The 24,383-nt window shown below is 46.3% G+C and overlaps 1 protein-coding gene across 1 annotated transcript; it reads right to left on the reverse strand.

Moving 5' to 3' along the window:
- Positions 1 to 3,693: 3,693 nt before the first annotated feature.
- Positions 3,694 to 19,131, reverse strand: LOC119376869 (uncharacterized). The gene is made up of 4 exons (XM_037646552.2): positions 18,999 to 19,131; positions 9,402 to 9,481; positions 7,149 to 7,264; positions 3,694 to 3,757 (listed from the first exon to the last, which is right to left on the reverse strand). The coding sequence occupies exons 1-4, from the start codon at positions 19,100 to 19,102 to the stop codon at positions 3,725 to 3,727; spliced, it is 333 nt and encodes a 110-aa protein (XP_037502480.1). The 5' UTR covers positions 19,103 to 19,131; the 3' UTR covers positions 3,694 to 3,724.
- Between the last annotated feature and the right edge of the window lie 5,252 nt (positions 19,132 to 24,383).

The raw sequence follows: 24,383 nt of genomic DNA on the forward strand, positions 1-24,383 counted from the left end.
ACGAGACTGTGTTTTTCTTTTCTCGTCTTTTCTTTTTTTTTCTTGCGCTGGCAAGCAGCGAGGCCCACCGTTTCCCCCGTTTAGCGGCCAAAAATTGGGACCGGGTATTGCTGGACACATAACCCTTGGAGCCGCAAACTAGCAGGCACAGCAAAAGACCCCTCCGATTACTTTCAGTAATTCAAAGTATCCTTGCATCCCGGTTTTTTTGTGTTTGTGAATTCGAAAATCTGCTTAATTAGAAGATTTTTTCACAGTCCCCAGTAACCTTGAATTCACGAGGTTTTACTGTAGTAAGCACTGCTCACCCGCAGAGCAAGTAATCTTACAGCGAATCAGTGCGCCATTTAAAAGCACGGCCTAATGAGTTTTATGTGCTCAAGGGTGTGCTTTGGAAGCTCTTGCCATTTACAACACCACAAAACTACGTATATGTCACATTCATCACTGTCAGCGTGTGTATGTCTGTTGATGAACTACAGTAGAACACTACCGATGTGTTCCTTTTAAAGACAATAGTCTTTCTTGCGGAACTTAAACGCAGAAATTTTGGTCCGTCTGTCTGTCCTTCTATTTGTCTGTCTGTCGCCCTATTCAGCGACCCATCCAAAGTTGAACCACTTGCTTACTGCCCAGCCATCTTGAACTGGTACCGCCGTTCATACTTGTGAACATTGTCGATCAAAAAGCAAATGTTACGCATATCTGAGGCGCAACATCAATACAAAAGTATTAGGTAGTGTGTTCCTTTACTAGAAAATACAGTAGACTCTCGTTAAACGGAACCTGAAGGGACCAAGAAAATGTGTTCCATTTAACAAAAGTTCTGTTTACTGAGAGATAAACAGGAGTGCAGAATCCAAGTATGAAACCAATTATATTAGATGCAGTTGTTCCGTTTAAGCAGCAGTTCCGTTTAACAGATTTCCGTTTACTGAGAGTCTACTGTACATAGATACGTAATTCCAAAGACCCTAGTGTTTCTTAGGCTGAGTGGAAAATGCTTGTGTTTTTTGGGCTGCACTGCAAATGCGACGCTATAAGCCAGATGCGGCGATTCAACATAGAGGAGGAGGACTCACGTAATGGCCGGCAGATGACCATCGTCTTTCGACGACATTTGCAGCGAAGCACGCAGATACGCGGCCAATTTTTCTGACTTTCTGACTCTTCATTGGCAAAACACTTGCAAAAGCTCATCCCAGGTAGGAACAGACTGCCTGTTAGAACCCCCTTTGTTTGTTATGTCCTTGTTTTCACAACATTCCTGCTTGATATATATTTCAACATTTCCAAACAGTTACCCAAAAAATGTTGAGTGTGCATAAGCTAAAATTGTCAGCCATGACATCCCAGCTGTGCATTTTAGATGACCATCAACATACATTTTTGATGTACCACTGTTGTGGCAGAAATTTTTCTCAACTTCCGGCTCCTTGCAGCGTGTTGCTTTATATTCATAGTCAGATGTGATTTACTTCAAAATCTAGCAAAAATAGCTATACAGTAGACTGAGTAAACGAAAAATCTCTTAAACGGAACTGCTGTTTAAAGGAAACAACTGACTCTGATAAGACTGCTTTCGTACATGAATTCTGCACCATTGTTCATCTCTCACTAAAGGGACACTAAAGAGAAACAATGAATTGGTTTAGATTGATAAAGTGTGCTCGGAGAACTCTTGTGTAGTTTATTTCACCACCATAGGTTTATTATTAGAGGAGAAAACCAAGTTCAAAGTTTCGTTTTTAAATTTCGCGCCGAACTTTGTAATTCATGATGTAAAACATTTTCAAAGAGCATTTAACGTATTTTGGCGCCACTGGCCCGACGAAATTTCGACAAACTCGTTACGTCAAGTCTCTGGCCCCCTCAGAGGACAATGTACTTGAATTTAACCGATTAGGAACTACGTAGGCCCAAGCAGGCGCCGTCAAAAGTACGTGACGTCACGGCAGATGGTGCGGGAATTCCAAGGTGGCGTCGCCACCTGTATTTTCTTTTTGCGCATTTTCTCGCTTATTAAGCGTCTTCTCGCAGCAAGCGTGGTGTTTTTGGTATCGTGGAAGACTACTTTACTAATGCGAGAAAAATCGTTTTGCTCTTTAGTGTCCCTTTAAATGGAACACATTTTCCTCGTCCCTTCAGGTTCCGTTTAGCACAGTGGTTCTCAAATGGGGGACACCAGGGGGACTGCAAAGCCATTTTTGGGGGTCCGCAGAACCCATCCTCAGAAAAAAGAAAAAGAAACGCATTTTTCGGATGCCTACTATATGACCTGTGATAGCAGCCCCTTCTAATTTTTGGTATGCTTCACCGCATGACATTTCTGCACTGCGGCGGAGCTTATCTATGTTTTCCCTTCTCCATGAGATGGCTGTTAAGCTTTTGTTGCAGCTTCCTACGACACATGCATGTGATCATACTTTTCTAGGCTTGAATATGTGAAGAGCTAACATGGCTAGAAACCAGTTGAATGTGGCTGCAGACCGCACAACTTATTGACAAGCTGTTGAGATCGAAATGATGTGGCGCTTTAGTTTGACCATTTTTTTTTGCTAGGAAGAAACAAAAGGCACCTATTTCACGCTGCATGTTGTGTTAATTTATGACCCCCTCCCTTTGTCTCACTGCGAGGGGTCCTTCATCACTTTTACCGGTCCACAAGGGGTCTCCTAAACACCTATTGCTGAGGACCACTGGTTTTAATGAGATTATACTGCACTTTGAATTCGATACACCACAGGTATTGTCACTGGCCATATCATGGCACCAGCTCAAAACAGAAAGTAGCGAAGCCTAGTTAATCCAATAGTTGTTGACTGTGTCCAAACCACAGGACAAGTCATGCCATAAAGTTTTAAGACGCTGTATTGGCTGCACCCGCTCTCTGTTGTGAGAGTTCTTTTTTTTTTCTTTTACAGATTAAATAGCGATATGGTCCTGAATCACTTCTACAAGTGGCAGGTACATTACCCTCAATGTCTGCACGGACAGGGGTGGTGATTAGCTGATATAGGAGCACCACACAATCACCAGTGGTGTCGCACTCACCGCAATTCAATGTTGCACAAGATGAAGGAAAATAGTTGGAATTGATCACATGCATAAAAAAAAGGATTAAATAAATTTAGCTGGATGTTCACCATGGTGTATTACGCCCAGCAGAAATGCTAATGTGCATGTGCAAAATATTCGCGACGGCAGTGGATGCCAGAACTCCGACAGAGCCAAACGAGCGAAGTGCAAAAGCAACTTGGCTTCTTCGCTTTTGTAGCCAAATGCAGCTGACGTCTCTGAAGACCTTCTAACCCTCTACGCACGCGCCATGCATGTGCTGTCGATAGGCATGACAATGCCAATGATACGAACGGGACATCTGGTGCCCACATCACTTGCCATTGTACAAGTATGATTGCTTGGATATACTATACTAAGGTGAACGGTGATAAGTAATGCCACACAAATGTCTAGAGTTACAAACGTAAACAAATCCATGTGCAGTTGAACACTGTTTTAAAGATATCACCAGCAAACTGCTCTGTGCATTACATGATCTGCATAAGAACACTTCTTACTCAACTGTCAATTATCAATGCTAATTTTCATGGTAATACATCGGTGAAGTAACACTGCATGCAAAATCTTTTGATCCTATTAACAACAATAATAGTGCTAAAAGTGAAATCGCTCACCTGGGTGCAGCACTTGAGGGTGCCGCCGGTCACAGCGACTCGTGCTTCAGGCAGCTGTCTCCCTGTGCAGTGCAAAACAGTGAAAGGAAAGAAAAGATAAGTGTTTGTCCTACTGGTTCTGTTCTGAACATCTGCACCGGAAATTCAAGAACAGCTGCAAAGCTTCACTAATATTCTACACTTCTGAAAGACCAATTATTTTACATGAAGCCTTTATAGGTGAGTGAAGATGACGGCAATCATTGATACAATATTAAATGGAATGTATCATGCCACACTGAAAAAAAGATATTGACATATTTAATATACAGTTTTAGCCCCCTAACTACCAAATATAAATTACGGAGGTTGCACCACCTTGCAATTTTGACATGTCAATAAATACAGCAGGCTTCCACTGATTCAACACTGGCTAATTTGACTTTTCGCTTGATTCAATCTCAATAGAAGGGCCTGGCCAGTGCCCTATACATTTCTATGAGACCAAAGTTTTGTTATTTCGATCCTACAATTGGCCTTTGCGCAAAACTCAAATTTGATAGTTCATCCCACTTGTGCCCAGTGCCAATGGCAACTACAGTAATGGTTCTTATAATGGTTTTGCAATGCTCAGGCAAGAGTGAATGCATCACTCACTCCATCTCCCATCGAAATCGCCCACTTTTGGCCTGCCCCTGGGCCAAGGAGTAAGATAAGAGAGGAGCGCCGACTCCGCCGCCGCCCCACGCATTCACTCGGGACAAACCGTGCAACGCAGGACGCGGCGGTCTAACTCATTCCTTTGCTCTCCCCCTCCGCTCCTCTTCACGCTTTCGCACATGCTTTCTCCTCTCCCGGCACTGATCGCAACGCGTAGCGCCATCTGTCGAAGCGCATAGAAATCATTCAACACCTGCGCTCATGAGCGCATGCGCCAATGGGAGGAAGACGGCGGCGGCGGCGGCGGCGGCGGTGGCAGGGAATGGTCTGCGCGGAGCGTGTCGTCTGCTAGAAACCCGTTCGCTCGGCATTCTCAATATGAGAAAAAAAAATGCGATATATGCGTACTGATACTAAAATATGAAGTAAAAACATTGTACCGCTTTTTATACACATATGCAAAACATTGTAACATATCTTCAGTGAAAGCAGACGAAAAATTATGCTGAACAAAAACGGCAGAGCAGAAGTACACTTGTTTTCCACATCTGGACGTCTGCGCGGTAGTGTTGGTTGGACATTTTCGTGTTACATCCTTTGTTTAGCGTGTCTGCAGTGTGCTTCTTCATACTCGAAAAAACAAGGTGTCTTGGTACTTGTGTGTGAAGACATTGTTGGGTATCGGGTGTCTCAGCTTGCGGCTGCATCGCGCAGAGCTGATAGACGGAGCGGACAAGGCGACGGTGAGTTAAGGCAAATTTATATACATATAAACAGAAGCGTTACATATTCGACACTGGGGCCGACAGCTTAGGGGGCTCGCACTCAGGTGCGACGACGACCCGGGATTTTTTCGTCCGCTATCCCCCTCTCCGCGCAGCTTCGTTCTTTTATAACCCTGGCCGATTCCTCGCATCAGCCAGTAGTTCGAAGCCTCCAATCAGGAACCGCCGTTGGTCGCTGGCTGGAATCGGATCCGTGGATGAGAGGGCTTGCCGCACGCTGCGTGAGAAATTTCCGTCGGTTGCGTCAGACGCATCGCAGGAGTTGCCGGGGGTTGCATGGCAGCTCGCTGGTGTTGACGTTGGTTGCATCAGACAGTCTATCGATGTCGACACCACTTGTGTCAGATGTTCTACCAGCTTGAATGCCTTGCCGAAGCAAGGAAGTTTGGATTGGGAGCCCTGGCATATAACAACATGGAGCAACCAGACAGGAGGCAATGACGAGTTTTGTTCCTGGCTGTAAATGTGGTTACGGCAAAGGGTGAGAGAAGATTTTGCTCTTCGTGGCCCCATCTGTGACAAAAGCTATGCGCTCTACAGAAAAGAATTGGTAGCAGGCATGCAGCATGTGCGGAGCAGACAACACAGATAGGCATGCAGACCCGCGAACGCGGCCAAGCACGCGTCCGCGCCGCTGCTATAGCAACGGCTGACGTAGTCCCCGCCCGTGGCTCTGCTAGAGGACGGCGTCTCTCCTACGCCGCTTATCTCCATTCGTAGCGCCATCTGGCAAACACGCCGCAAAGCACGAAGCGGCGTTGCAAATTGTGTCCCTTCCAGACGAGCAGAGTCGGCGCTCGTGTCTATCTTACTCCGTGCCCTGGGCCAAGTTATTGCATAAATGGTGGCTCGCAATGGAGTTGGTTGGGCACAACTTGAGAAGGCAGTGGCATTACATCCTCAGAGGTGGATGCACACAAGCCTGAACCAGTGGGCTAGACTAGCCTCATGAGCTGGATGGCCAGTGATCACGCCGACCGAGAATGAGCAGGACTACTTCCTTAGCCACTGCGCTTTCATCATCTGGGCGGGGCCTCTCCTGCCCCCTTAAATCATATCCGACTGTAGTGCAGCATTTGTTTGATTTTAATGCTTGCTTTTAGAGAAATTTCATACAAAAATCTCTTGGGTGATGCATTCGTATTAGTATAACTAGCGAAGTGGTTAGTCTGATGCCGGCCACTATCCCTATTGCATTTATGAAGTCGTTTGATACATGCAAGACATCAAACATGCTATCGACTGAAGACAACATACAGTCAGACCTGCCTATAACGAACCTCCATACAATGAATTCCTCGATATTATGAAGTTTTTCTATTCGCGGTAGTTACTCCATAGAAGCATATGCATTTGCAACCTCTATGTAACAAAGCGGCAGCGGGAGACACCCTTGATATAACGAATTTTTCACTCCGAATTTGTTTTTTTTTTATGCTGACAACTGCGTCGTCACTACCGAGGAGATGTCAGATTAGGCGCTGGTGGAAACTGTCTGACACCACGGTGACAACGACGGATTTTCAGATGGCAACTCTTCACGTGCTTTGCGGTTTTGCACTACGCCGCGGGTTCGCTAGACCATGGCCTCCGCGATTAGCTCTGGCAACGCAGCGACACGTTGCCAGAGCCAATCTTGGAGGCCATGGCTAGACGATGACTGAGCAGCGTTGTACTGATGTCCTATAAACGTTCAGTTTTGCAAAATAACAGAGTTTTTTGCCGCTAAATAAATCTGTTCGGTGAGCTCTGCCTTCAGTTCCCTTATTGTTTAATTAACTTGTGCGTTTCATTTCCGAAACTGAATATAACGAGAACCTGTTTGTAATAAATTTTTTCGTGAAATTGTCAATTTTGTTATATCCAGGGGGACTGTACTTTGTTCTTCACAGTGACGAAGCGCTGCCAAAGACTGTAGGCTAATGGGGCTTGGCTGAGACCACAGAAAAATTCATATCCCAAAATTCATATGAGCTGTGAACGTACCACCAAGATTCTACTGTACTTACAAATCAAAATCAGTACTAACCCGGCTTTCTTGGCAGTGGCTGAGGTCCACTTCAATTTGTTGGGGGGCGGCACGCCCCCCTCTGGGTGACTGTATGGACACGACGATGACTGGCATGCCGCACCAAACTTGCATGGCTACACCGGAAGAGGGTGCATGAATGAAGTTGAAGCGAGACCTACACCGCTACAGAATTACTCTATTTTCAGTGTTTCTACACTGTTGGCAATGTCCTGCTCTTTGTCGAGCACTGCAAGCCACTCACACACAGCTGCATAAGAGTGCACCTCCATGCATTGTCTAACTTTGGTCATGTACTGGTACACCAACTAATTGCACTGGTTGTGGTTATGTCCTCAACCAACACAGGTTACACGAGAGCTGCTGCGGTGCACTCAAGCTTGGCACATCCTTGCACTGCAACCCCAGAATGTGATCACTGCAATCATTTCACTAAGAGACAGTGGTTGCCCTGCATTCGAATTGCCAGATGATGGAGATCTGCTGCATGCCCTTACTGGGGTTGCTACCTTTTACCGAAAAAAATACGGCCCTCGACAATAGACGCTATGTCAATTCTTCGGCATGCAGTGCCATTTAATGTAACATTGCTTTCATTGAGCCAAATAAACCAAATGCACAAAAAAAAGCAGCACACTCAGCTAACCAACTAGCCTGACTGCTGACATAAAAGTACCCGTGATTGGAATGACGCTTTGCTTATTACTCTGAATGTGCTACACTGAAAAGGAACCACAATGTTTCGTCCATTAAAAAGCTCTTCTTTGCGTTTGAGTCCAACAGGCCAGTGGCATTATAGACACAAAGGAACTTAAAATGTGCATATGCCACAAAAATGTCGGATATTCATGTACCATACACGCGCAATAATATGCTCTATTCCAATGATCGCTAGACTTGAAGGGATCCCAGAAAGTGGTTGACTAATGGCGTAAGAGTTTTGGTGATTGACAATAAATATTTGCCATCGTAGTTGTTGAACTGACGCTTATAAAACACCAAAAAAAATAAATGATCGCAATATTATGACAAAAAAAAATACGGCCAATGGCGCTGGTGCAGACCGGCAACCGGCCCGCCATCTGAAAAACCAGCCTGGCCGGTCTAAAACCGGACAGGTGGCAACCCTAGCCCCGACTAGTTCTGTCTATCTGTAGATGAAGTGTTGCACCGTATGGCTACAAAAAACAGTAATACTATACACCATGTACAGATGTTCTGCAAGGAATTCAAGCACAAGTGGAGGAGCACAACCACTCTATTCGAGAGTAGGGTATCCAGTAAGCGTCTCCATCGACAGGTTTGCCACATTCACGTCTCTCTCACACACGATAGTCACAACACAGCCAACAAGTGCCGCAGTTCTCGTTGTCTCGTGCTTGTCATGAAACTAGGCTTGTGCGAAAATTCGAGCAGTTTGAATATTCAAATGAATATTACAGTATTCAAATTCACTTTGAAATGAATTTAAATGATTCTAAATTTCGATGTATTCGAAATGAATGAATAGACACATATAAACCGCATGTAACCCCCTGTAAAGGTGGTTTCACTGCAGTGCAGGGGTGCTATTCCATGACTACACCTTTCCAGGAGATATCCGCACTGTCGCGAAGCCTCACTTCAAGGTTAAATGAACAAATTACCCTCACATCGATTCCTCATTTTTAACTTTAAAAATTCGTTATACCGGCTTATATGCTCTAACTAATGTAAATTTTAAAACGTAACGTATTTTACAGGTTATCACTTGCATTCTAACGAAAGTCAAATCCTGCTACTATGCAAGGTTGCTTCCACTTCCCAAAAAGAATGGCATTGCACATGCCTTGTTTCAATTAAAAAAAATATTGTGCAGGTTAGTTGGGTCATGAGAAATATGCTCATTTTTCTTTATAATATGCGATATATACTACTTGAATTCGATTTGAAATTATTCTACCAAATCTCTATTCGCTTCGAAGCTAAAATTTACTATTCGCACAAGCTTACACGAAACTTCTAGACCCCCCCCTCTCTCCGTTTAGCGCAATAACTGGTGGTCAACAGTGGCACAAACTTCTAAGAACAGTGATTGTGGGCCACAGCGGTGCTTCCTTGTGCACTCCCCATGGGCATACGCACTCTTCTAGCACTCGTATCTACCCCGGTTCGTTTGTGAGGCCTCCTAGCCATGTATCCAGTGATTAACAGGCACCTTGTCCTAACACGTCACATGCACAATTTCCATGGAGCAGTCACCGTTCTTCTTACCTTTGGATGAAAGAAGGGACACTTGAGGTTGGTGCAGTGTGGGTAGAACTTGCACTGCTGCACCGACGGGGAGGACACCACTGTTGTCAGCAAAGAAAAGAAAGGCATGGCACTGTGTGAGTGACAGAAATATGGAAGCCATACATTTCGAGGACAGACAAAACACAAATATCTAGACTGTCATGATACTCGTCCTCACAGCGTTTTTGTTCAGTCTACTCTTGTTACAGTGGACCTTGATAATCCTGCTTAGGAGGTACAGGTGAGCTAGTTGGTTGCAAATGAGCTATAAAACAGCAGCACCAACTTTAAAGACAAGGACGAACAAAATCACACGTGATTGTTGGCCACTTAGCCACAAAACACGCAATCTTCGTTTTGTGCCAAGTGGCCATATGGCTAGAGCTGTGGGAATAGCAAAATTTTGAGTGCGAAGTGAATTTGAATATTAAAATGTGAATGCAAATCGAATATTTTTTGAATATTTGACGAATATTTTTTTAAATACTTCGAAGCGAAATTACAGAAAAAAGTTGCAGAGGATCCCTAAGCACATTATTATGAGATAGCAACACGAAAGCATTTCTTTTGGCTAGGTTGGTGAAGCACTGGAGGGGTGGTGTTCCCTAGTTGTCTTATCAAGTATGAGGCAATGCAGAGACCAAATTGTATTTATCTACATGATTTGGTTTAACCAATGTGGCGCCGACAACATGTTACATGCGCAAGGAAAAGACGCTATCTCCTCAACCTCTCCTCCTCCAACTTCTGTGGAGGCCCAAATAATATAGCGGGCAAGGGTGCGCTCCTTCGAGTCCGGACTTCCAAATCACATCAATGTATAAGAACATCTGAAATTATCGATGTCAAAACTCTTCGGTGTCCACGGGCTTTCTGCCCATACTTCAGGTCCAAAACAGCATTAATTAAAGCCCCACCTCCGCCGCGTCTATCAAGAATCTTGCAGGTTCGAACCAGCGCTTTCCTGTGTCAATCTGTTTGCAGCCATGGCAGCGTCGGAAAGGCAGCTTTGCCGCAACGTCATAATGTGATGGGGTGAAGCTTATCGAAAAATCTGAAGGGGCCACTGTCACAGCACAGAGTAGAGCACTGCACGGGCCCGGGCCGGGTAAGGGATTGTTTGATCGGGCCCGGGCCGGGCTCGGGCCCGTGACCTTCGGGCTCGGGTCGGGCTCGGGCCTAAGCCAGGCCCGTATTGGGCCCGGGTCTCATACGTATCTGTATAATTGCGTGTGTACGTTGTTTGGCTTTGTTTTTGTTGTTTTTTGGGGTTTAACTTCTCGAAGCGACCCAGGCTATATGAGACGCCATCGTTGAGGGCTCCGGGTAATTTAAACCACCTGGAGTGCATTGGCGTGCACAGAAATTGCACAGTACAAGACGTCTACAATTTTGCTCCATCGGTATGCTACACGTAATTTCAAGAAACGCCTAATATAAGTTTCCACCATTATAGTGAGTGAAAGACGTTCTCGGGTACCGTGTAAGGAAAGCAACGGTAAACTGCCTAGATTAGTACATATAAGATGTAAGATGTGCGCGTTTGTATCTAGGGAAACATTTCGAGTATGAAGTTTGCAGGAGGCTTGCTGCATTTACTCAACAGCCCTAGTTCGTATGCAATTGATAGAGACTCAAACGAAAAATGTCTGCCATGTTTTTTTTTTTTTTCACTTTATGGAGGTATTATATTTTGTAGTCGTTCTTTGAAATGCAAAAACAAGGCTGCATGGTTAGCACTGCGTGCGTACATGAAACAGCCATCTATGACTCCAATTATATTTTATATGGCCCTGCAAATATTCCGCAAGAGTTTTACGGGCGTAATTAACCGAAAGTATACACAGTACCAGTGAAAGTCGTGACACTGAAAGAAGTTCCTAAAACAAACTCTAGAAATTATCTTGTGTGCGGCAGGTATCTTCGCAATAACCGAAGTTTGGACAGTGCCTCCTTTACGCTCAAGGCATAACTAGCTGAAACGGGCCGGGCCGGGCCGGGCCCAAACCTTTCGGGCCCGGGCCGGGTACGGGCCACATTTAAGAACACCGGGCCGGGCTCGGGCGGGCCGGAGCATGGCGTTTTCAGGCCGGGCCGGGCCCGGGCCGGAAAAGTCGGCCTGTGCAGTGCTCTAGCACAGAGCGGCGACGTCTTCACCAATAAGCGCCAAAATTGCACGGAGGCGTGATGACGGCAGGTGGCAAACGCACCCAACCCTTATGATAAACATCTTCAGCTAGCTGCTCAGTGTGGCCTAGCGCCTGTGTACGGTCAGGAACTGAGTAGGCATCACGAACACTTTAATGACAAACGCGTGCATACGGTACAGCAAGTGGCCCGGCAGTGACGGCATCAGCTTAGTTGGCGATATGCTGCACACAACTAGGAATGATTGGCTTCACGCAGCAGCAAATGGTGGTGCGTGTGCGCATAGTTTACGTGCGCACACACACCGGGGAAAGCCAGACGAGTCGCCCGTTCTTCCGCCACAGTCTTTGTATTCCGCATAATAGTTTCCAAACACTCCATATGAGTGAGCCTTAATATATTGTGCGCTTTGCTGGTATCAGCAGCGCTCATCACAAGACGCAAATTCACGATTGGTGGTTGGCATGTGGTTAAGCAGGGTTTGCGGCAGGTACCGAATGTACTCACGAGAGCCTGGGCACGCACTAAAATGCCTGATAAGTGCACTGGTAAGCATTAAAGCTATTTCAGATGGGGTTGTGGCGATCTGACCGCTTGAGCAGAATAAAAAAGCATGAATTCATTTTTTCGGACTGCCCGATTTTCCGACTGTTTCTGTCCCTAGAGCATCCACAAAACTTGTACGAATAGTAAATTTTAGGTCCGAAGCGAATTCGAAGCGAATAGTGATTTGGTCGAAGCAAATTCGAAGAGTTTATATCACATATTATAAAGAAAAATGAGCATATCTGTCATGATCCAACTAACCAGCACAATATTTTTAAAGTTGAAACAAGGCATATGCATATGCCATTCTTTTTCGTTCAAAGGGAAGTGGAAGCAACTTTGAGTAGTAGCAGGATTTGACTTTCGGTAGAATGCAAGTGATAACCTGTAAAATATGCTACGTTTTAAAATTTGCTATACTTGGAGCATATAAGCCTGCATAACAAGCTTCTAAACTTAAAACATTATGAATCGATGTGAGGGTAATACAGTGAAACCTCATTTATTCGCACTTTGTTATTTCGAAATCCCACATAATTAGAAGGATTTCTGCGGCCCCGTATTTTGCAATGTAAACGTGAGTGGATAATTTGAAGCGGCGGTCAGTACCAGCCCGGTTAATTCGAAAACTTTGGGTGTCATGTGCCAATTCCCCGATCTCGATTTGGCCGCAACTCTGCAAAAACGATGGCCCTTAGGAGCCACAAGGCAATGCAGTGTAGCAATACTAATGAGTGACAAGTGAAGCATCCCAGCCTCGCTGCTGCCAGCGCAAGGAAAAAAAGCTAAACGAACGGCGGTCTCATGGTCAGCTGAAATGTGTGCCTGTGGAAAAGACATGCTTCACTGCAACGCAGTGGTGACACGCGGGCAGCATGACGCATGCTTCTCTCAACGTCAGCACGTCATGATTTTACCCATTCTTTCTGGAAAAATAGAGATATTAATAAAGGGCGGTCTGACGAAACTCGCGATGTATGCGAACCTCCGATTGGTGGTTGTTCCGGCAATTCGCGCACTTGCACTGCTGACGGAGTACTTGCCTACAACGCCTACTTCGAAAACTCAGTTCGAAAACTTCAATGATCATCTTTTCCACTCAGAACACATCGCGAATTCCGTCATTATTAAATTCTTTATTTTACCAGAAAGAATGGGAAATGGTCGCATCAAGACGCGCTGACGCTGCGAGAAGCAGGTGACACGCTGCCTGCGTGTCACCACTGTGTTGCAGCGAAGCACGTCTTTTCTGCAGGCGCGCATTTCAGTTGACCACGAGACTGTGTTTTTTTTTCCTCTTTTCTTTTTTTTTTCTTGCGCTGGCTACAGCGAGGCCCGCCGTTTCCCCGGTTTAGCGGCAAAATTGGGACCAGGTATTGCTGGAAGACATAACCCTTGTAGCCGCAAACAAGCAGGCAGAGCAAACGACCACCTCCGATTACTTCCAGTAATTGAAAGTTCCTTGCATCCCGCTTTTTGTATGTTTCGTTAATTCGAAAACCCGCTTAATTAGATTTTTCACAGTCCCAGTGACTTTGAATTAACGAGGTTTTACTGTATGTTCATTTAACCTTGAAGCGGGGCTTCGCGGCAGTGCGGACATCTCCTGGAAAGGTGTATTCACGGTATAGCACACCTCCACTGCAGTGAAACCACCTTTACAGGGGGTCACATGCGGTTTATATATATGTCTATTCGTTCATTTCGAATACTTCGAAATTTCCTAGAATTTAAATTCGTTTCGAAGCGAATTCGAATACTGTAATATTCGTTCGAATATTCGAAATGCTCGAATATTCGCACAAGCCTAAAAATTTGACAGTGACTATATTTATCTTCCAGAAGTTCAAATACTTCGAAGAGACTAATTCCGATGCAAATCGAATTGAATAGAAAACACTATTGGAAAAATATTCGAAAGTTCTAATATTTGCACACCCCTAGTTATGGCCAGTAAGACAGCACGAACTGAATAGCCCAGAAAGGAGTGCTTCCTTTACGGGTAATCACCAGACAAAAATGAAGGCGAGATGGCAGCCACTGATGCATGCACCGGTATGACTCATCGTTGACAACTAGGTACAGTCGCCGACCGTTTATTCGGACGCCGAAAATTCGGACATGCTCGTTTATTCGGACACCTTCGCGGCACCGCCACTCGTCCCATTGAAGTAATGTAAACTCACGACCGAAAATTCGGACGCCCCACAGCCCGCCGTTCGATTTTTCGGACTCCGGCTGGCTGATAGAGTGCGACGTTGAACGCCATAACAAGCTGTCAGCAATGTTTACAATATTTTTACTAGGTTGCCAGCACTGAAATGTTGCACTGGCTATAACTGGAGATCGTGCCAGTGTCAAAAATCCACGCAGAAGTTACCGATCTCGAAGGCTATGTTTGTTGGCTACACGTAACGGTTGCCTTTTGGCTTTAGCCAGTCACGTATCCATTGAACGGCTACCACGGCCACACAGCAGGCCAAGCCAAGCCAAGCCTGGAATCGGCTCTGTGTGGCGTTTGAGGCGAATGACAGCGCGTACGAGTACGACGCGGATCCGAATTCGGACAAAGAGAGTACGACAACAGATTACAGAAGCGCTGCAACATCAACTAGACCAACGTCGTTTCCTTTTGGCGTGTGAGGGTTTGCGTTCTCAGATGTTTCTGTGGCTAGGCCTGATCTGCATCCAGAGCTTTGTGTCCTGCTGCCCGTTCCATGTGCGCCGTCGGAACTAAAGTAACGCGGCAACTACAAGGCCCTGACGATGGCGAAAAAAGCGGCGATTATTCACCAGGTGGAAGTTGCTTGGGAGTTTTCGCCGAGTTGGGCGATGAGATCATCCGTCAGCTACTCGAACCAGCGCATGTGGACAGTGACTGCCTGACGACGCACCTCCTACACCACAGCCATCAAATGCGGATTTAGCGTAGGCCGATGCAGTGCTATTGCCGACCATCAGGGGTGGCCAAACATTGGCTGAAATACAGGCCGACTTGCTCGCGCGTAAGCGTGCACGTGTACAGACGCGCACTAACAAGTTTTTTCCGGCCGGTGGGCCAATAAAAGTGCTTTTTTCTGGTGAATCCTTTTTTTCGGACTCCCGATTATTCGGACTTTTCAGCGGTTCCCGCCGAGTCCGAATAAACGGTCGGCGACTGTATAATGCTGTGCGAATAGAAAAATTCTTGGTTCAAAGCGCATTCAAATATCGTAAAATCTCGGTGATACAAACCTGGCTGGTACGAATTTCGGTCTGATACAAATTTATAATGTCCCCCAGCCAAATTCCATTGTGTCCAATGGGCCAAAATTAGGATGTTCCGAACACTTTTCCACGTCACGACGGGTGATAGAACTTTGGTACAAAAACCATTGAGCAACGGACGTCATGCAGTGTGCTCCGGAAGCTTATGAAGTATGCATGCAACCAGCGTAGAAAGTCAAAACTGTGGTTATCGTTTGCCACAACTGCTGTAGACAAAACTGCGGTCGCTAGTGACGCTATCATGTATTGTGATGACAAAACTTCAAAAGTACAAGCACATCCAGCTAAGCAAGTCAAAACGCGATCATAGCAACGATGTACAGTCAAACCTTGTAATTACGTACCCGCTTTAAACGTACTAACGGTTAAAACGTAGTTGCGCAAAATCCCCGACTGAGTCTCATAGAGATTAATGCAATCGCTGACTGCTTCAGCCGTAGTAGTTCGTCCTACTATGACTACTGGTTAGTGCGTACCCTGCATCTGGGTGTAGCATTCACCAATGCCTACTCATTTAAAGGCCAACTGCAACGAAATTTCGCACACCTCAAAAAGCCGATTTACAGGCAGTCTAGCTGGAGATAATGCTACCTGCCAAATTTCACCTTCGAAATGCAATTGGTTACGTCGGAAAAAAACCCGCCAACAACGCAATTTTTTATACCGAAACTAGAAAAACGACGCCATTACAGCTGACCGGGAGTGACGCAGACTGCAGCCCGACTGACTGACCGATGCAGGCAAATCGTCTGCTCTGCGCTCCGAAGTACAGCAGACTGTCGTTAAACGGAACCTGAAGGGACCAAAAAAATGTGTTCCGCTTAAGAGGAGTTCCGTTTACTGAGAGGAGAGCAGCGGTGCAGAATCCAAGTACGAAACCAATCATATTAGGAGCACTTGTTCCGTTTAAGCAGCAGTTCCGTATAAGAGATTTCCGTTTACTGAGAGTCTACTGTATTCGCTTCGCGGCCCCGCCACAGAGTTTTCTTTTTAGATGGTAACGAAAAAAACAAAGTATGCCGCACCACCATTCGTTGCCACCTCCTTGTACAGGACTGCTAGAGCATCACAGAGACACGGTGTGCCTGTTGCTTGCAGGAAGCACGTCATCGCCGCGGTGACTGAACACGCTACTCACTGCACCTGTGCATGATCTGGGACAATCAGCCCTGGCTGGACTAGCCAAGGACGAGTGACTCCACCACGAGGCAGTACCGCGTTTCAACGAAATGGCGTCACTTTTTGCTCATTGGCAAATCGCGTTACACATGGACACACATGTAACGCGGAAATCCAATACGTGTGTCCTTCTGCTCTGTCGTTATGTCAGTCACTGTGTGCTTTAGACCCCGTAATAGTTTGTAAACGCTCTTTCGCGTTGCCACCGTGTGCTATTGGACGGTCGTGGGAGACAACTTTGGTGGTGATGTCCACCAAAGTTGTCTCCATGCCAGGAGAAGCAAATTTGTACTAGGTGGTTACTGTGTGCTATTGTTTAGTGCATACCGTAGTTATGCCGCGCACCTTGCAGGCATGTATTAATGAGGTTTTACTGTATTGGCCAAGAAAAAATAATCAAGAAAATAATAAGAATGAATGTGAAATCTGCAAAGCTTTCAGAAATAAAAAACAAGGCATAGTGTTTGCTGAGTGGTACTCCTGGTAGATAATAAGCTGACATTTTTAGATAGCTGGCACACATCGCCTTGATCTTTATAAGTGTTTCATGGCTTACAATTTCTTTGTACTGCTTTGACCCAGCTTAGACAGCTAAGTAGCACATTCCCTGCAGGTTCACGTGTGCGGGGTCACGAGCTTTCTTCAATAAACTTTCACTAAGTTCAACACTTGTCCTATCAAGTTGCTCTTCTTTGCTCTCTATTGTTTTCACTGCTGTTCCTTTTGTTCGATTATAGTGACATTATGATGCGGATATACGACATGTGTAGAATCATATGGACACTCTCCGAAATTAAGAAGGTATTTTGCTACAATGATTATTTCGTTGCACTGTGGATATGTTATCACGGAGTTCAACTGTACGACAGTTTTTTTCCTGTTACGTTTGCCGTCCTCAAATATCACTCCATATTTCATACAGTCGCCAACCGTTTATTCGGATGCTGAAAATTCGGACATGCTCGTTTATTCGTACACATTCGCGGCACCGCCACTCGCCCCATTGAAGTAACGTGAACTGACGACTGAAAATTCGGACGCCTCAGAGTGCGCCGTCCAATTTTTCGGACTCCGGCTGGCTGATCGAGTGCGATGTTGAACGCCATTACAAGCTCTTGGCAATGATTACAATATTTCTGCTAGGTTGCCAGCACTGAAATGTTGCACTGGCTATAGCTGGAGATCGTGCCGGTGTCAAAATCCACGCAGAAATTGCCAATCTCGAAGGCTATGTTCATTGGCTACACGTAATGGTTGATAATGGTTGCCTTTTGGCTTTAGCCAGTCAAGTATCCATTGAACGGCTACCACGGCCAAACAGCAGGCCAAGCCAAGCCAAGATCGGAATCTGCTCGGTTTGGCGTTTGAGGTGAATGGCCGCGCGTACAAGTACGATGCGTATCCTAACTCGGACAAAGAGTACGACAACACGAGCGCTGCAACATCAACTAGCCCAACGTCGTTCCCTTTTGGCGTTTGAGGGTTTGTGTTGTCAAATGTTTCTGTCGCTAGGCCTGGTCTGTGTCCCGAGCTTTGTGTCTCGCTCCCTTGTTTGTTGCTTGGCGTGTGAGGCCTGTTCTGCTGAAATTGCTCCGACACCGCCCGTTCCATGTGACCCATCGGAACTAAAGAAACGCGGCAACTACAATGCCCTGACGATGGCAGAAAAAAGCAGCAATGCCAGGTGGAAGGCAGCCGACCTCAATCCGAAGTTGCTTGGGAGTTTTTGCCGAGTTGGACGATGAGATCATCCGTCAGCTACTCGAACCAGTGGTCAGCTACTCGAACCAGTGCATGTGGACAGTGACTGCCGTGATGACGCACCTCCCACACCACAGCCATCAAATGCGGATTTAGCATAGGCCGTTGCAGTGCTATTGCCGACCCACGGGGGTGAAATACAGGCTGACTTGGTTGCGCGTAAGCGTGCATGTGTACAGACGTGCATTGACAAGTTTTTTCCGGCCGCTAGGCCAATAAAGGTGCTTTTTTCTGGCGAATCCTTTTTTCGGACTCCCAATTATTCGGACATTTTGGCGGTTCCCGCCGAGTCCAAATAAACGGTCGGCGACTGTACGTCCATGTATTATAAGCGGGTTTATACGGTAGCTGTTCAGGTACGATTAAAAGCTTTGCACCGATTGTGAGCACAACGTCTGAGAAATTCTGCCATTTTGCTGGTGCCCCTGATAGCAGTAATCTGGCATTGCCTTGTTTGGACAAGCACACATGAATGTGACAGTACCACCATGTCAATTGTGAAGCAATGATATTTCGGTGTAGCAGCACTGAAAAGCAGGGGAAAGTTCCTCATTCAAATGGGCAGCGCCAAGTGATGGCGTCCCCGCCCAAGGATATTGGCTGTCCCTTCCGGCCTCCCCCTTTCCCTTCTATTTAAATCGAGAGGAGTCCCATGAGACGTTTAAAGAGGCTCACCAGGTGGCGGGCAGGCAAATGTCCGTCGGCTGGCGTGAGTGAATAGGCAGTCCTTGCGCTTGCAGAAGGCGTCGTACTTGCAGTTGGGGTGGATGAAGAGGCATTTGTCCCGGTACTTGCAGTTGGGGAACGCCCTGCACACATTACACCCGATCGGTCAATGTCGGGGCACTCTTCTCGTATGATTGTGCAATTGGGGTATGCTGCAAGATTGGTTAAACAACATCGTATGACAAACACTAAAGGGACTAACCCTTTCTCCAGTGTGGGACAGCAGATCCGTCACATGTTGACCTTTCCGCCTGCTCCATTATAGTACAAGTCGCAGACGAGGCAGGCTCATGGTTAATATAGGCCAACAGCACAATTAAAACAGAGACAAAAGGAAGACTGGACACAACACGAGCGCTTACTTTCAACCGAAAATTTTACTGACAGAACAGTTAAAATACTCTTCACTGCACATGCTCTTAAAAGGCAATAAACAACCCATGATCATCACTCACGGTTAGATAAAGTCATACAAGGTAACTGATCGTAACGCTGGCCGTCGACAATTTACATAGTCTAAAAAAGAAAACTATTCTGCAGGGCGATTGATGGCTGACTAATGCAGTTATGACCTGCATTTTGTATTCTGTAGACATAAAAAATTTCGCGCTTCAATTGGTCTGGCTGTCAGCAAAGAATCTTTGTCCGAGCGAATTCCGCGGTGCACTTGCATTCTCAGCAATGCATTGTCAAGTGTGAAGAATAAACATTACCTCTCAGGGCATTTCGGTGCTCCCCGAGAGGCGTGTTTACACACTGTCCTGACTGTCCAATGTGCACACTGCCACACATGAAATGCTGTACACGACATTAATGGTGCAGGACATGGAACACATTAGCGTGCTTCAAAGGATATGAATCTTTAAGATTTGTGCCTTTTCCTACACGTTTTCTCACCGCCGCGCATACAGTCGAACCCACTTATAACGATCCCACATATAACGATCTATCGGTTATAACGACCATATTTGGGTGCACTTACGATTTTCCTATGTTAACCATTGAAGCTGCGTCCAGATAGAGCGAACATTTTTCAAAGCCTCCTACTTTTACAACGAACACTTCGGACATGGTCGCGGTAAAAATATGGTGCATACGAAGCGAAAAAAAGTTAAAACATGCCTTCTAAAGCGTGACAGGGGCGCGCGCTCGCGCGTGCCCCGCTCCAGTTTACTCGCGACTATGATACCCAGATCGGCGAGCACCGCACGCAGATTTCGGACGCTGCGAGCGAGGTCGCTCACTTTCCAGGCGTTTCTTCAGTGGTAGAATGACAGTGAGGGAAAAAAAAAATAATAGTAGGCAGCATGAAGCATTGCGGTCAGCTTTCGCACGGTAACCTTTCCTGACGCCGTTCTCTGCAGCTACGACCGCCTGCGATGTACCAAACAATACCTTGGAACGCAAGAAGGCATAAATGCAAGAAGTGATAACCGCGATAACTTTCCATCGCAAAAAGGTTCACTGCGTTCCTAAACTCGTCGACGCCACAGTGTGCCGCGAAAAGTCGTCCGTCTTTTCGGTAACGGCAGAGACCAGTCGATTGGTGATTATGACTTCCGCGCGATTGTGGCGATGCCTTTGCTGATAAGCATCAGAAAAGAGCGAAGGCGAGGTGGCGGCCGTCGATGAACGTACCATTATGCCTTATAGCCAAGAACCTTATATCACAGTCATCTGTAGATATCTGCTCGGCTGCGCATGTGGCGTACACCGTACACTGTGCGGATTGACGGCGGTACGAGTGCGCCATGCTGTCGTTCGCAAGTTCACCGCCGTGTCGTGCGAGGCCGCTTTAAAGTGCGCGTCGCTTTGTACAAACGAAAGTAGCTCGCTGTTGTTGAGCGGCGCGGGCACCGAGAAACGTCGACGCACTGACAGCGAGCGTATACTGCGTGTTTGACTAGGTGACAACTCAAGTGCGCCGCGCATCGTCGTGCAGGGCCGCGGGAGCATCGCGGAGACGTCGAGTGCGCGTTGCTTGGAAAATGCTTGTTTTCGCCGCGTTGAACGAAGAGGCTAGTTGCCGCACCCGTGCACGTTCCGGAGTGAAGCAAGCACGAAGAACGTACAAACACGCGCATGCGGCATACAGCAAGCGGCCCGGCAGTGACTCCGCGACCCGAGTAGGCGACCCGCTGCACGCAACTAGCCAGGGATGATCGGCTCGACATCGCGGTACCGTGCTTCGGTGAAACGGTGTCAGCTCATTGCAAAGGCGGTTAATTTACTCGTGAGCACGCAGCGGGCGCGAAAAGGCTTAGCTTGTCACCGAAGGGGTTGTTAGCACTTTAATAAAAGTGCACAAAGAAAAAAAAAATGGCTTGGCCGCTAAGCGCACGTTTTTAAGGGCGAGTCCATATACAACGAACTACTGATATAACGACCACTTTTCGCGACACTTTCGAGTTCGTTATAAACGGGTTCGACTGTATATCATTTACTTTTTTCATGGCTGAGATAACTACATACACACCATGCTGCAATCCCACCATCTTTAACCTATGGGATAGTTGGTGAATGTGCGATATAATGGCTAATTTCTTCCTTTCCTTTTCTTTTGCTAGTGCTGCATCTTTACCTTTCAAAGCACACTTCAAGTCTTGCATAAGCTTCTCACAGGCCAACACTATCACACTATCTGGATATCTAGGTTCTTTTAGCTTCAACAGCTGTGCCTTAACACTTTCCGCATATTGTGGTCACAGGACTTGGCTACTGAGGATCATGACGGCGGTGGCGATGGCAAAAAAATGCCTGGGGTGTCCATATATTTCTATCGCAATAAGAGCTGTTTGTAAATAGTGCACATGTATATTTCCTGCAGAAGGTAAGCTATCTAACACATTTCTTTGCATTACTGCATTGTCTGCTCAATCTAAGAATGCTTTTGTTAAATTTACCCCGCATAATAATGCACTCCCAACTTTGTTTCACTTTTTTTCGAAAAAAAAAATTGCATTCATGATGTGAGTAAATACAGTATTGGGCACAAGGACCACCACTGGAGACGCGGGCGTTCCAGTCGCTGTGACGTGCAGGGTTGGATCACGTGACCTCGCCTCGCTCTGGCGAAAGGAAGCGGACGGTTGAATGCGGTGTTTCTAACCGGGATTTCGTGGCATTTTCGCTTTTGAACAGTGTTGTTTTGCTCTCACTTGTTGTGTATGGACCCCTAGAGACTACACAGTCCTGAAAAGTGAAGTAAAAGTTATCGGCGGCATGGTATTTTTCTGCTCCATGCCGCAGTGCACTACGTACGCGAAGGGGCCAGGTGTGAGCTTTCACTTTTACCGCTACCCTGCATTTTACGAGCATGATGCTGCTGTCACCTGTCTTTTTTACAGCCAAAGCTGTTATGAGATCACTTCACCGGCCGTTTTTGGTGCCGTAGTTGTCCGCCGCCGCCGCCGGTGTCCGTAACCAGTATCGCTCGAAATAAGAAAAAAAAACGAAATAAGAAAAAATTTACAGGATGGAACGAAGTTCGAACCTGGCCCTCTGCGTGGGAGCCCAGTATTCACCTCTGAGCCATGCTGGTGCTTGAAACTGCTATGCAAAAAGGTCCTATACAAGCTTCATGTCGGGAAGGAACCACATTAGCATATGCAATATAGCGTGGTAGAAGAGTAAATAAGCACCAAGCGTCATACAACGCGAATTCTGTAACCAGGCGTCACACAATGCGAATTGCGCAACGAGTAGGTTGTTCAATGCTTCCAACCCATTACAAAGAGCTCTGCCATTATTCTTCATCGTCATCAGGCACAGCATCAACAAAGTGCGCATAATGCCTTACATGCGTTTAGCAGGTACCACGGTTCTCCGTAGAATGACGGAAAATGGCATAGTGCCTGCTTCCTTGCTTCTCAAAAATTGCAATGATTTATAGCGTAGTGGGTTCCTCTCAAGTGCACTTGTATTAGTTGCCAAGGAAGCCCATAAGCGCATGATCCATTTCCCCGGGGTCTCAATAATGTTCTTCGCCCCCCCCCCCTCTCTCACGTCAACGTATATATACAGCATGGCGGGAGAGGGAAATAGCGGCCGCGCGTCACCCAATGCAAAGTACATAACTGGTGGGCCGTTTAAAGCTTCCAACCCATTACTCGCTTCTCCGCACAATGCCGAATAATGGCTAAGTAGTTGCTTCCCAACTTCACAAAAATTGTGATTTATGGCGTAGTGGGTACCATGCTAGTGTACTTGTATTAGTAGCCCCAAGAGAGGATACAATGGACTCTAGAAACGCCGCTCTTCCAGCTTTCGCTGTGACTGTGCTGCGGTTTCAGCGCAGGCCTGTCGTTTTTTTATTGTTATTTCAAGCCTATGGTGTTATAATGGACACCGACCACGAATATTCACATAAAAGTAAGACGTCCCGGCTCCCGCACGAGAGCCTTCTTCACAGTGAAAAATGAATGCGCAAACAGTCCGGTTATGTATGTTTTAAAATACGACGTAGACAACGTGCGGACATGTGTGAAAAGTTGCTGTAATGACGACTAAGCGTGTGCGCCATTGTCTGGAGATTCAAGAAAGCCGAGAAGTCCAGTTCTTTTCTCTTTCCATTATCTTTGCCTTGTCCCAGTCTACTTCTGTGGCCAGTTGCTTCTGCGTGTTCGGCCAGCGCGTTCTATGAAAACTTTCTTACTTCACACATGTGCTGCTTCAGTTTTTGCTAAAAGTTACCTGTCTCAATGACGTAACTGCCCCCACTGTTTGACCCCCCCTCCCCTCCTGCCCTCGTGTTTATTTTAATTGTCCTCATGTCTTTTCCTGACCTCACGAGTTTCGTTAGACTCTTGACTTCAGTTCATGGGGTTTCTTGCTTATAGATTATTTCTGTAAAACGAGCACATAGCCAACGCCACTTGTTCTTCTCTCTGTTGTTTTATGCTACAGGCGAAAACGTGGCCAGCTTCAAGCACTGATTCACCTTCCAACAGCAGCCGCGAAGGGTCATGCTGCTTTTCAATGAAGCTTTATAAATACTGGACACTGGTATTTTCACTGCAACAAAAAATTGTCATTTAGACCACGGTAAGTTAAACCTTGTGGCATCGCCATTCAAGTGCGCAAGTAATATGTCCGGCTGGCACACAGTGCATTTGTTACCGCAATCGAGCCCGAGCGGCACCGTATTTTTCGATCGCGATTCGCCTCTTTGTACAAGCTGGATAACGGAGTCAATCGTCGAAAATTTCATCCCGATGTGGCTCGGTGGCGGTCGAAAATGCACCGTGTTACATAGGAAATTCACTCAATGAGAAGCAAACGATAGATATTAAAATCGTGCCCAGACAAAACTTACCCTATGTGAAACGTTACCTA

This window comes from Rhipicephalus sanguineus, unplaced genomic scaffold (assembly GCF_013339695.2).
Source record: "Rhipicephalus sanguineus isolate Rsan-2018 unplaced genomic scaffold, BIME_Rsan_1.4 Seq2570, whole genome shotgun sequence".
In the NCBI taxonomy this organism is placed as follows: Eukaryota; Metazoa; Arthropoda; class Arachnida; order Ixodida; family Ixodidae; genus Rhipicephalus; species Rhipicephalus sanguineus.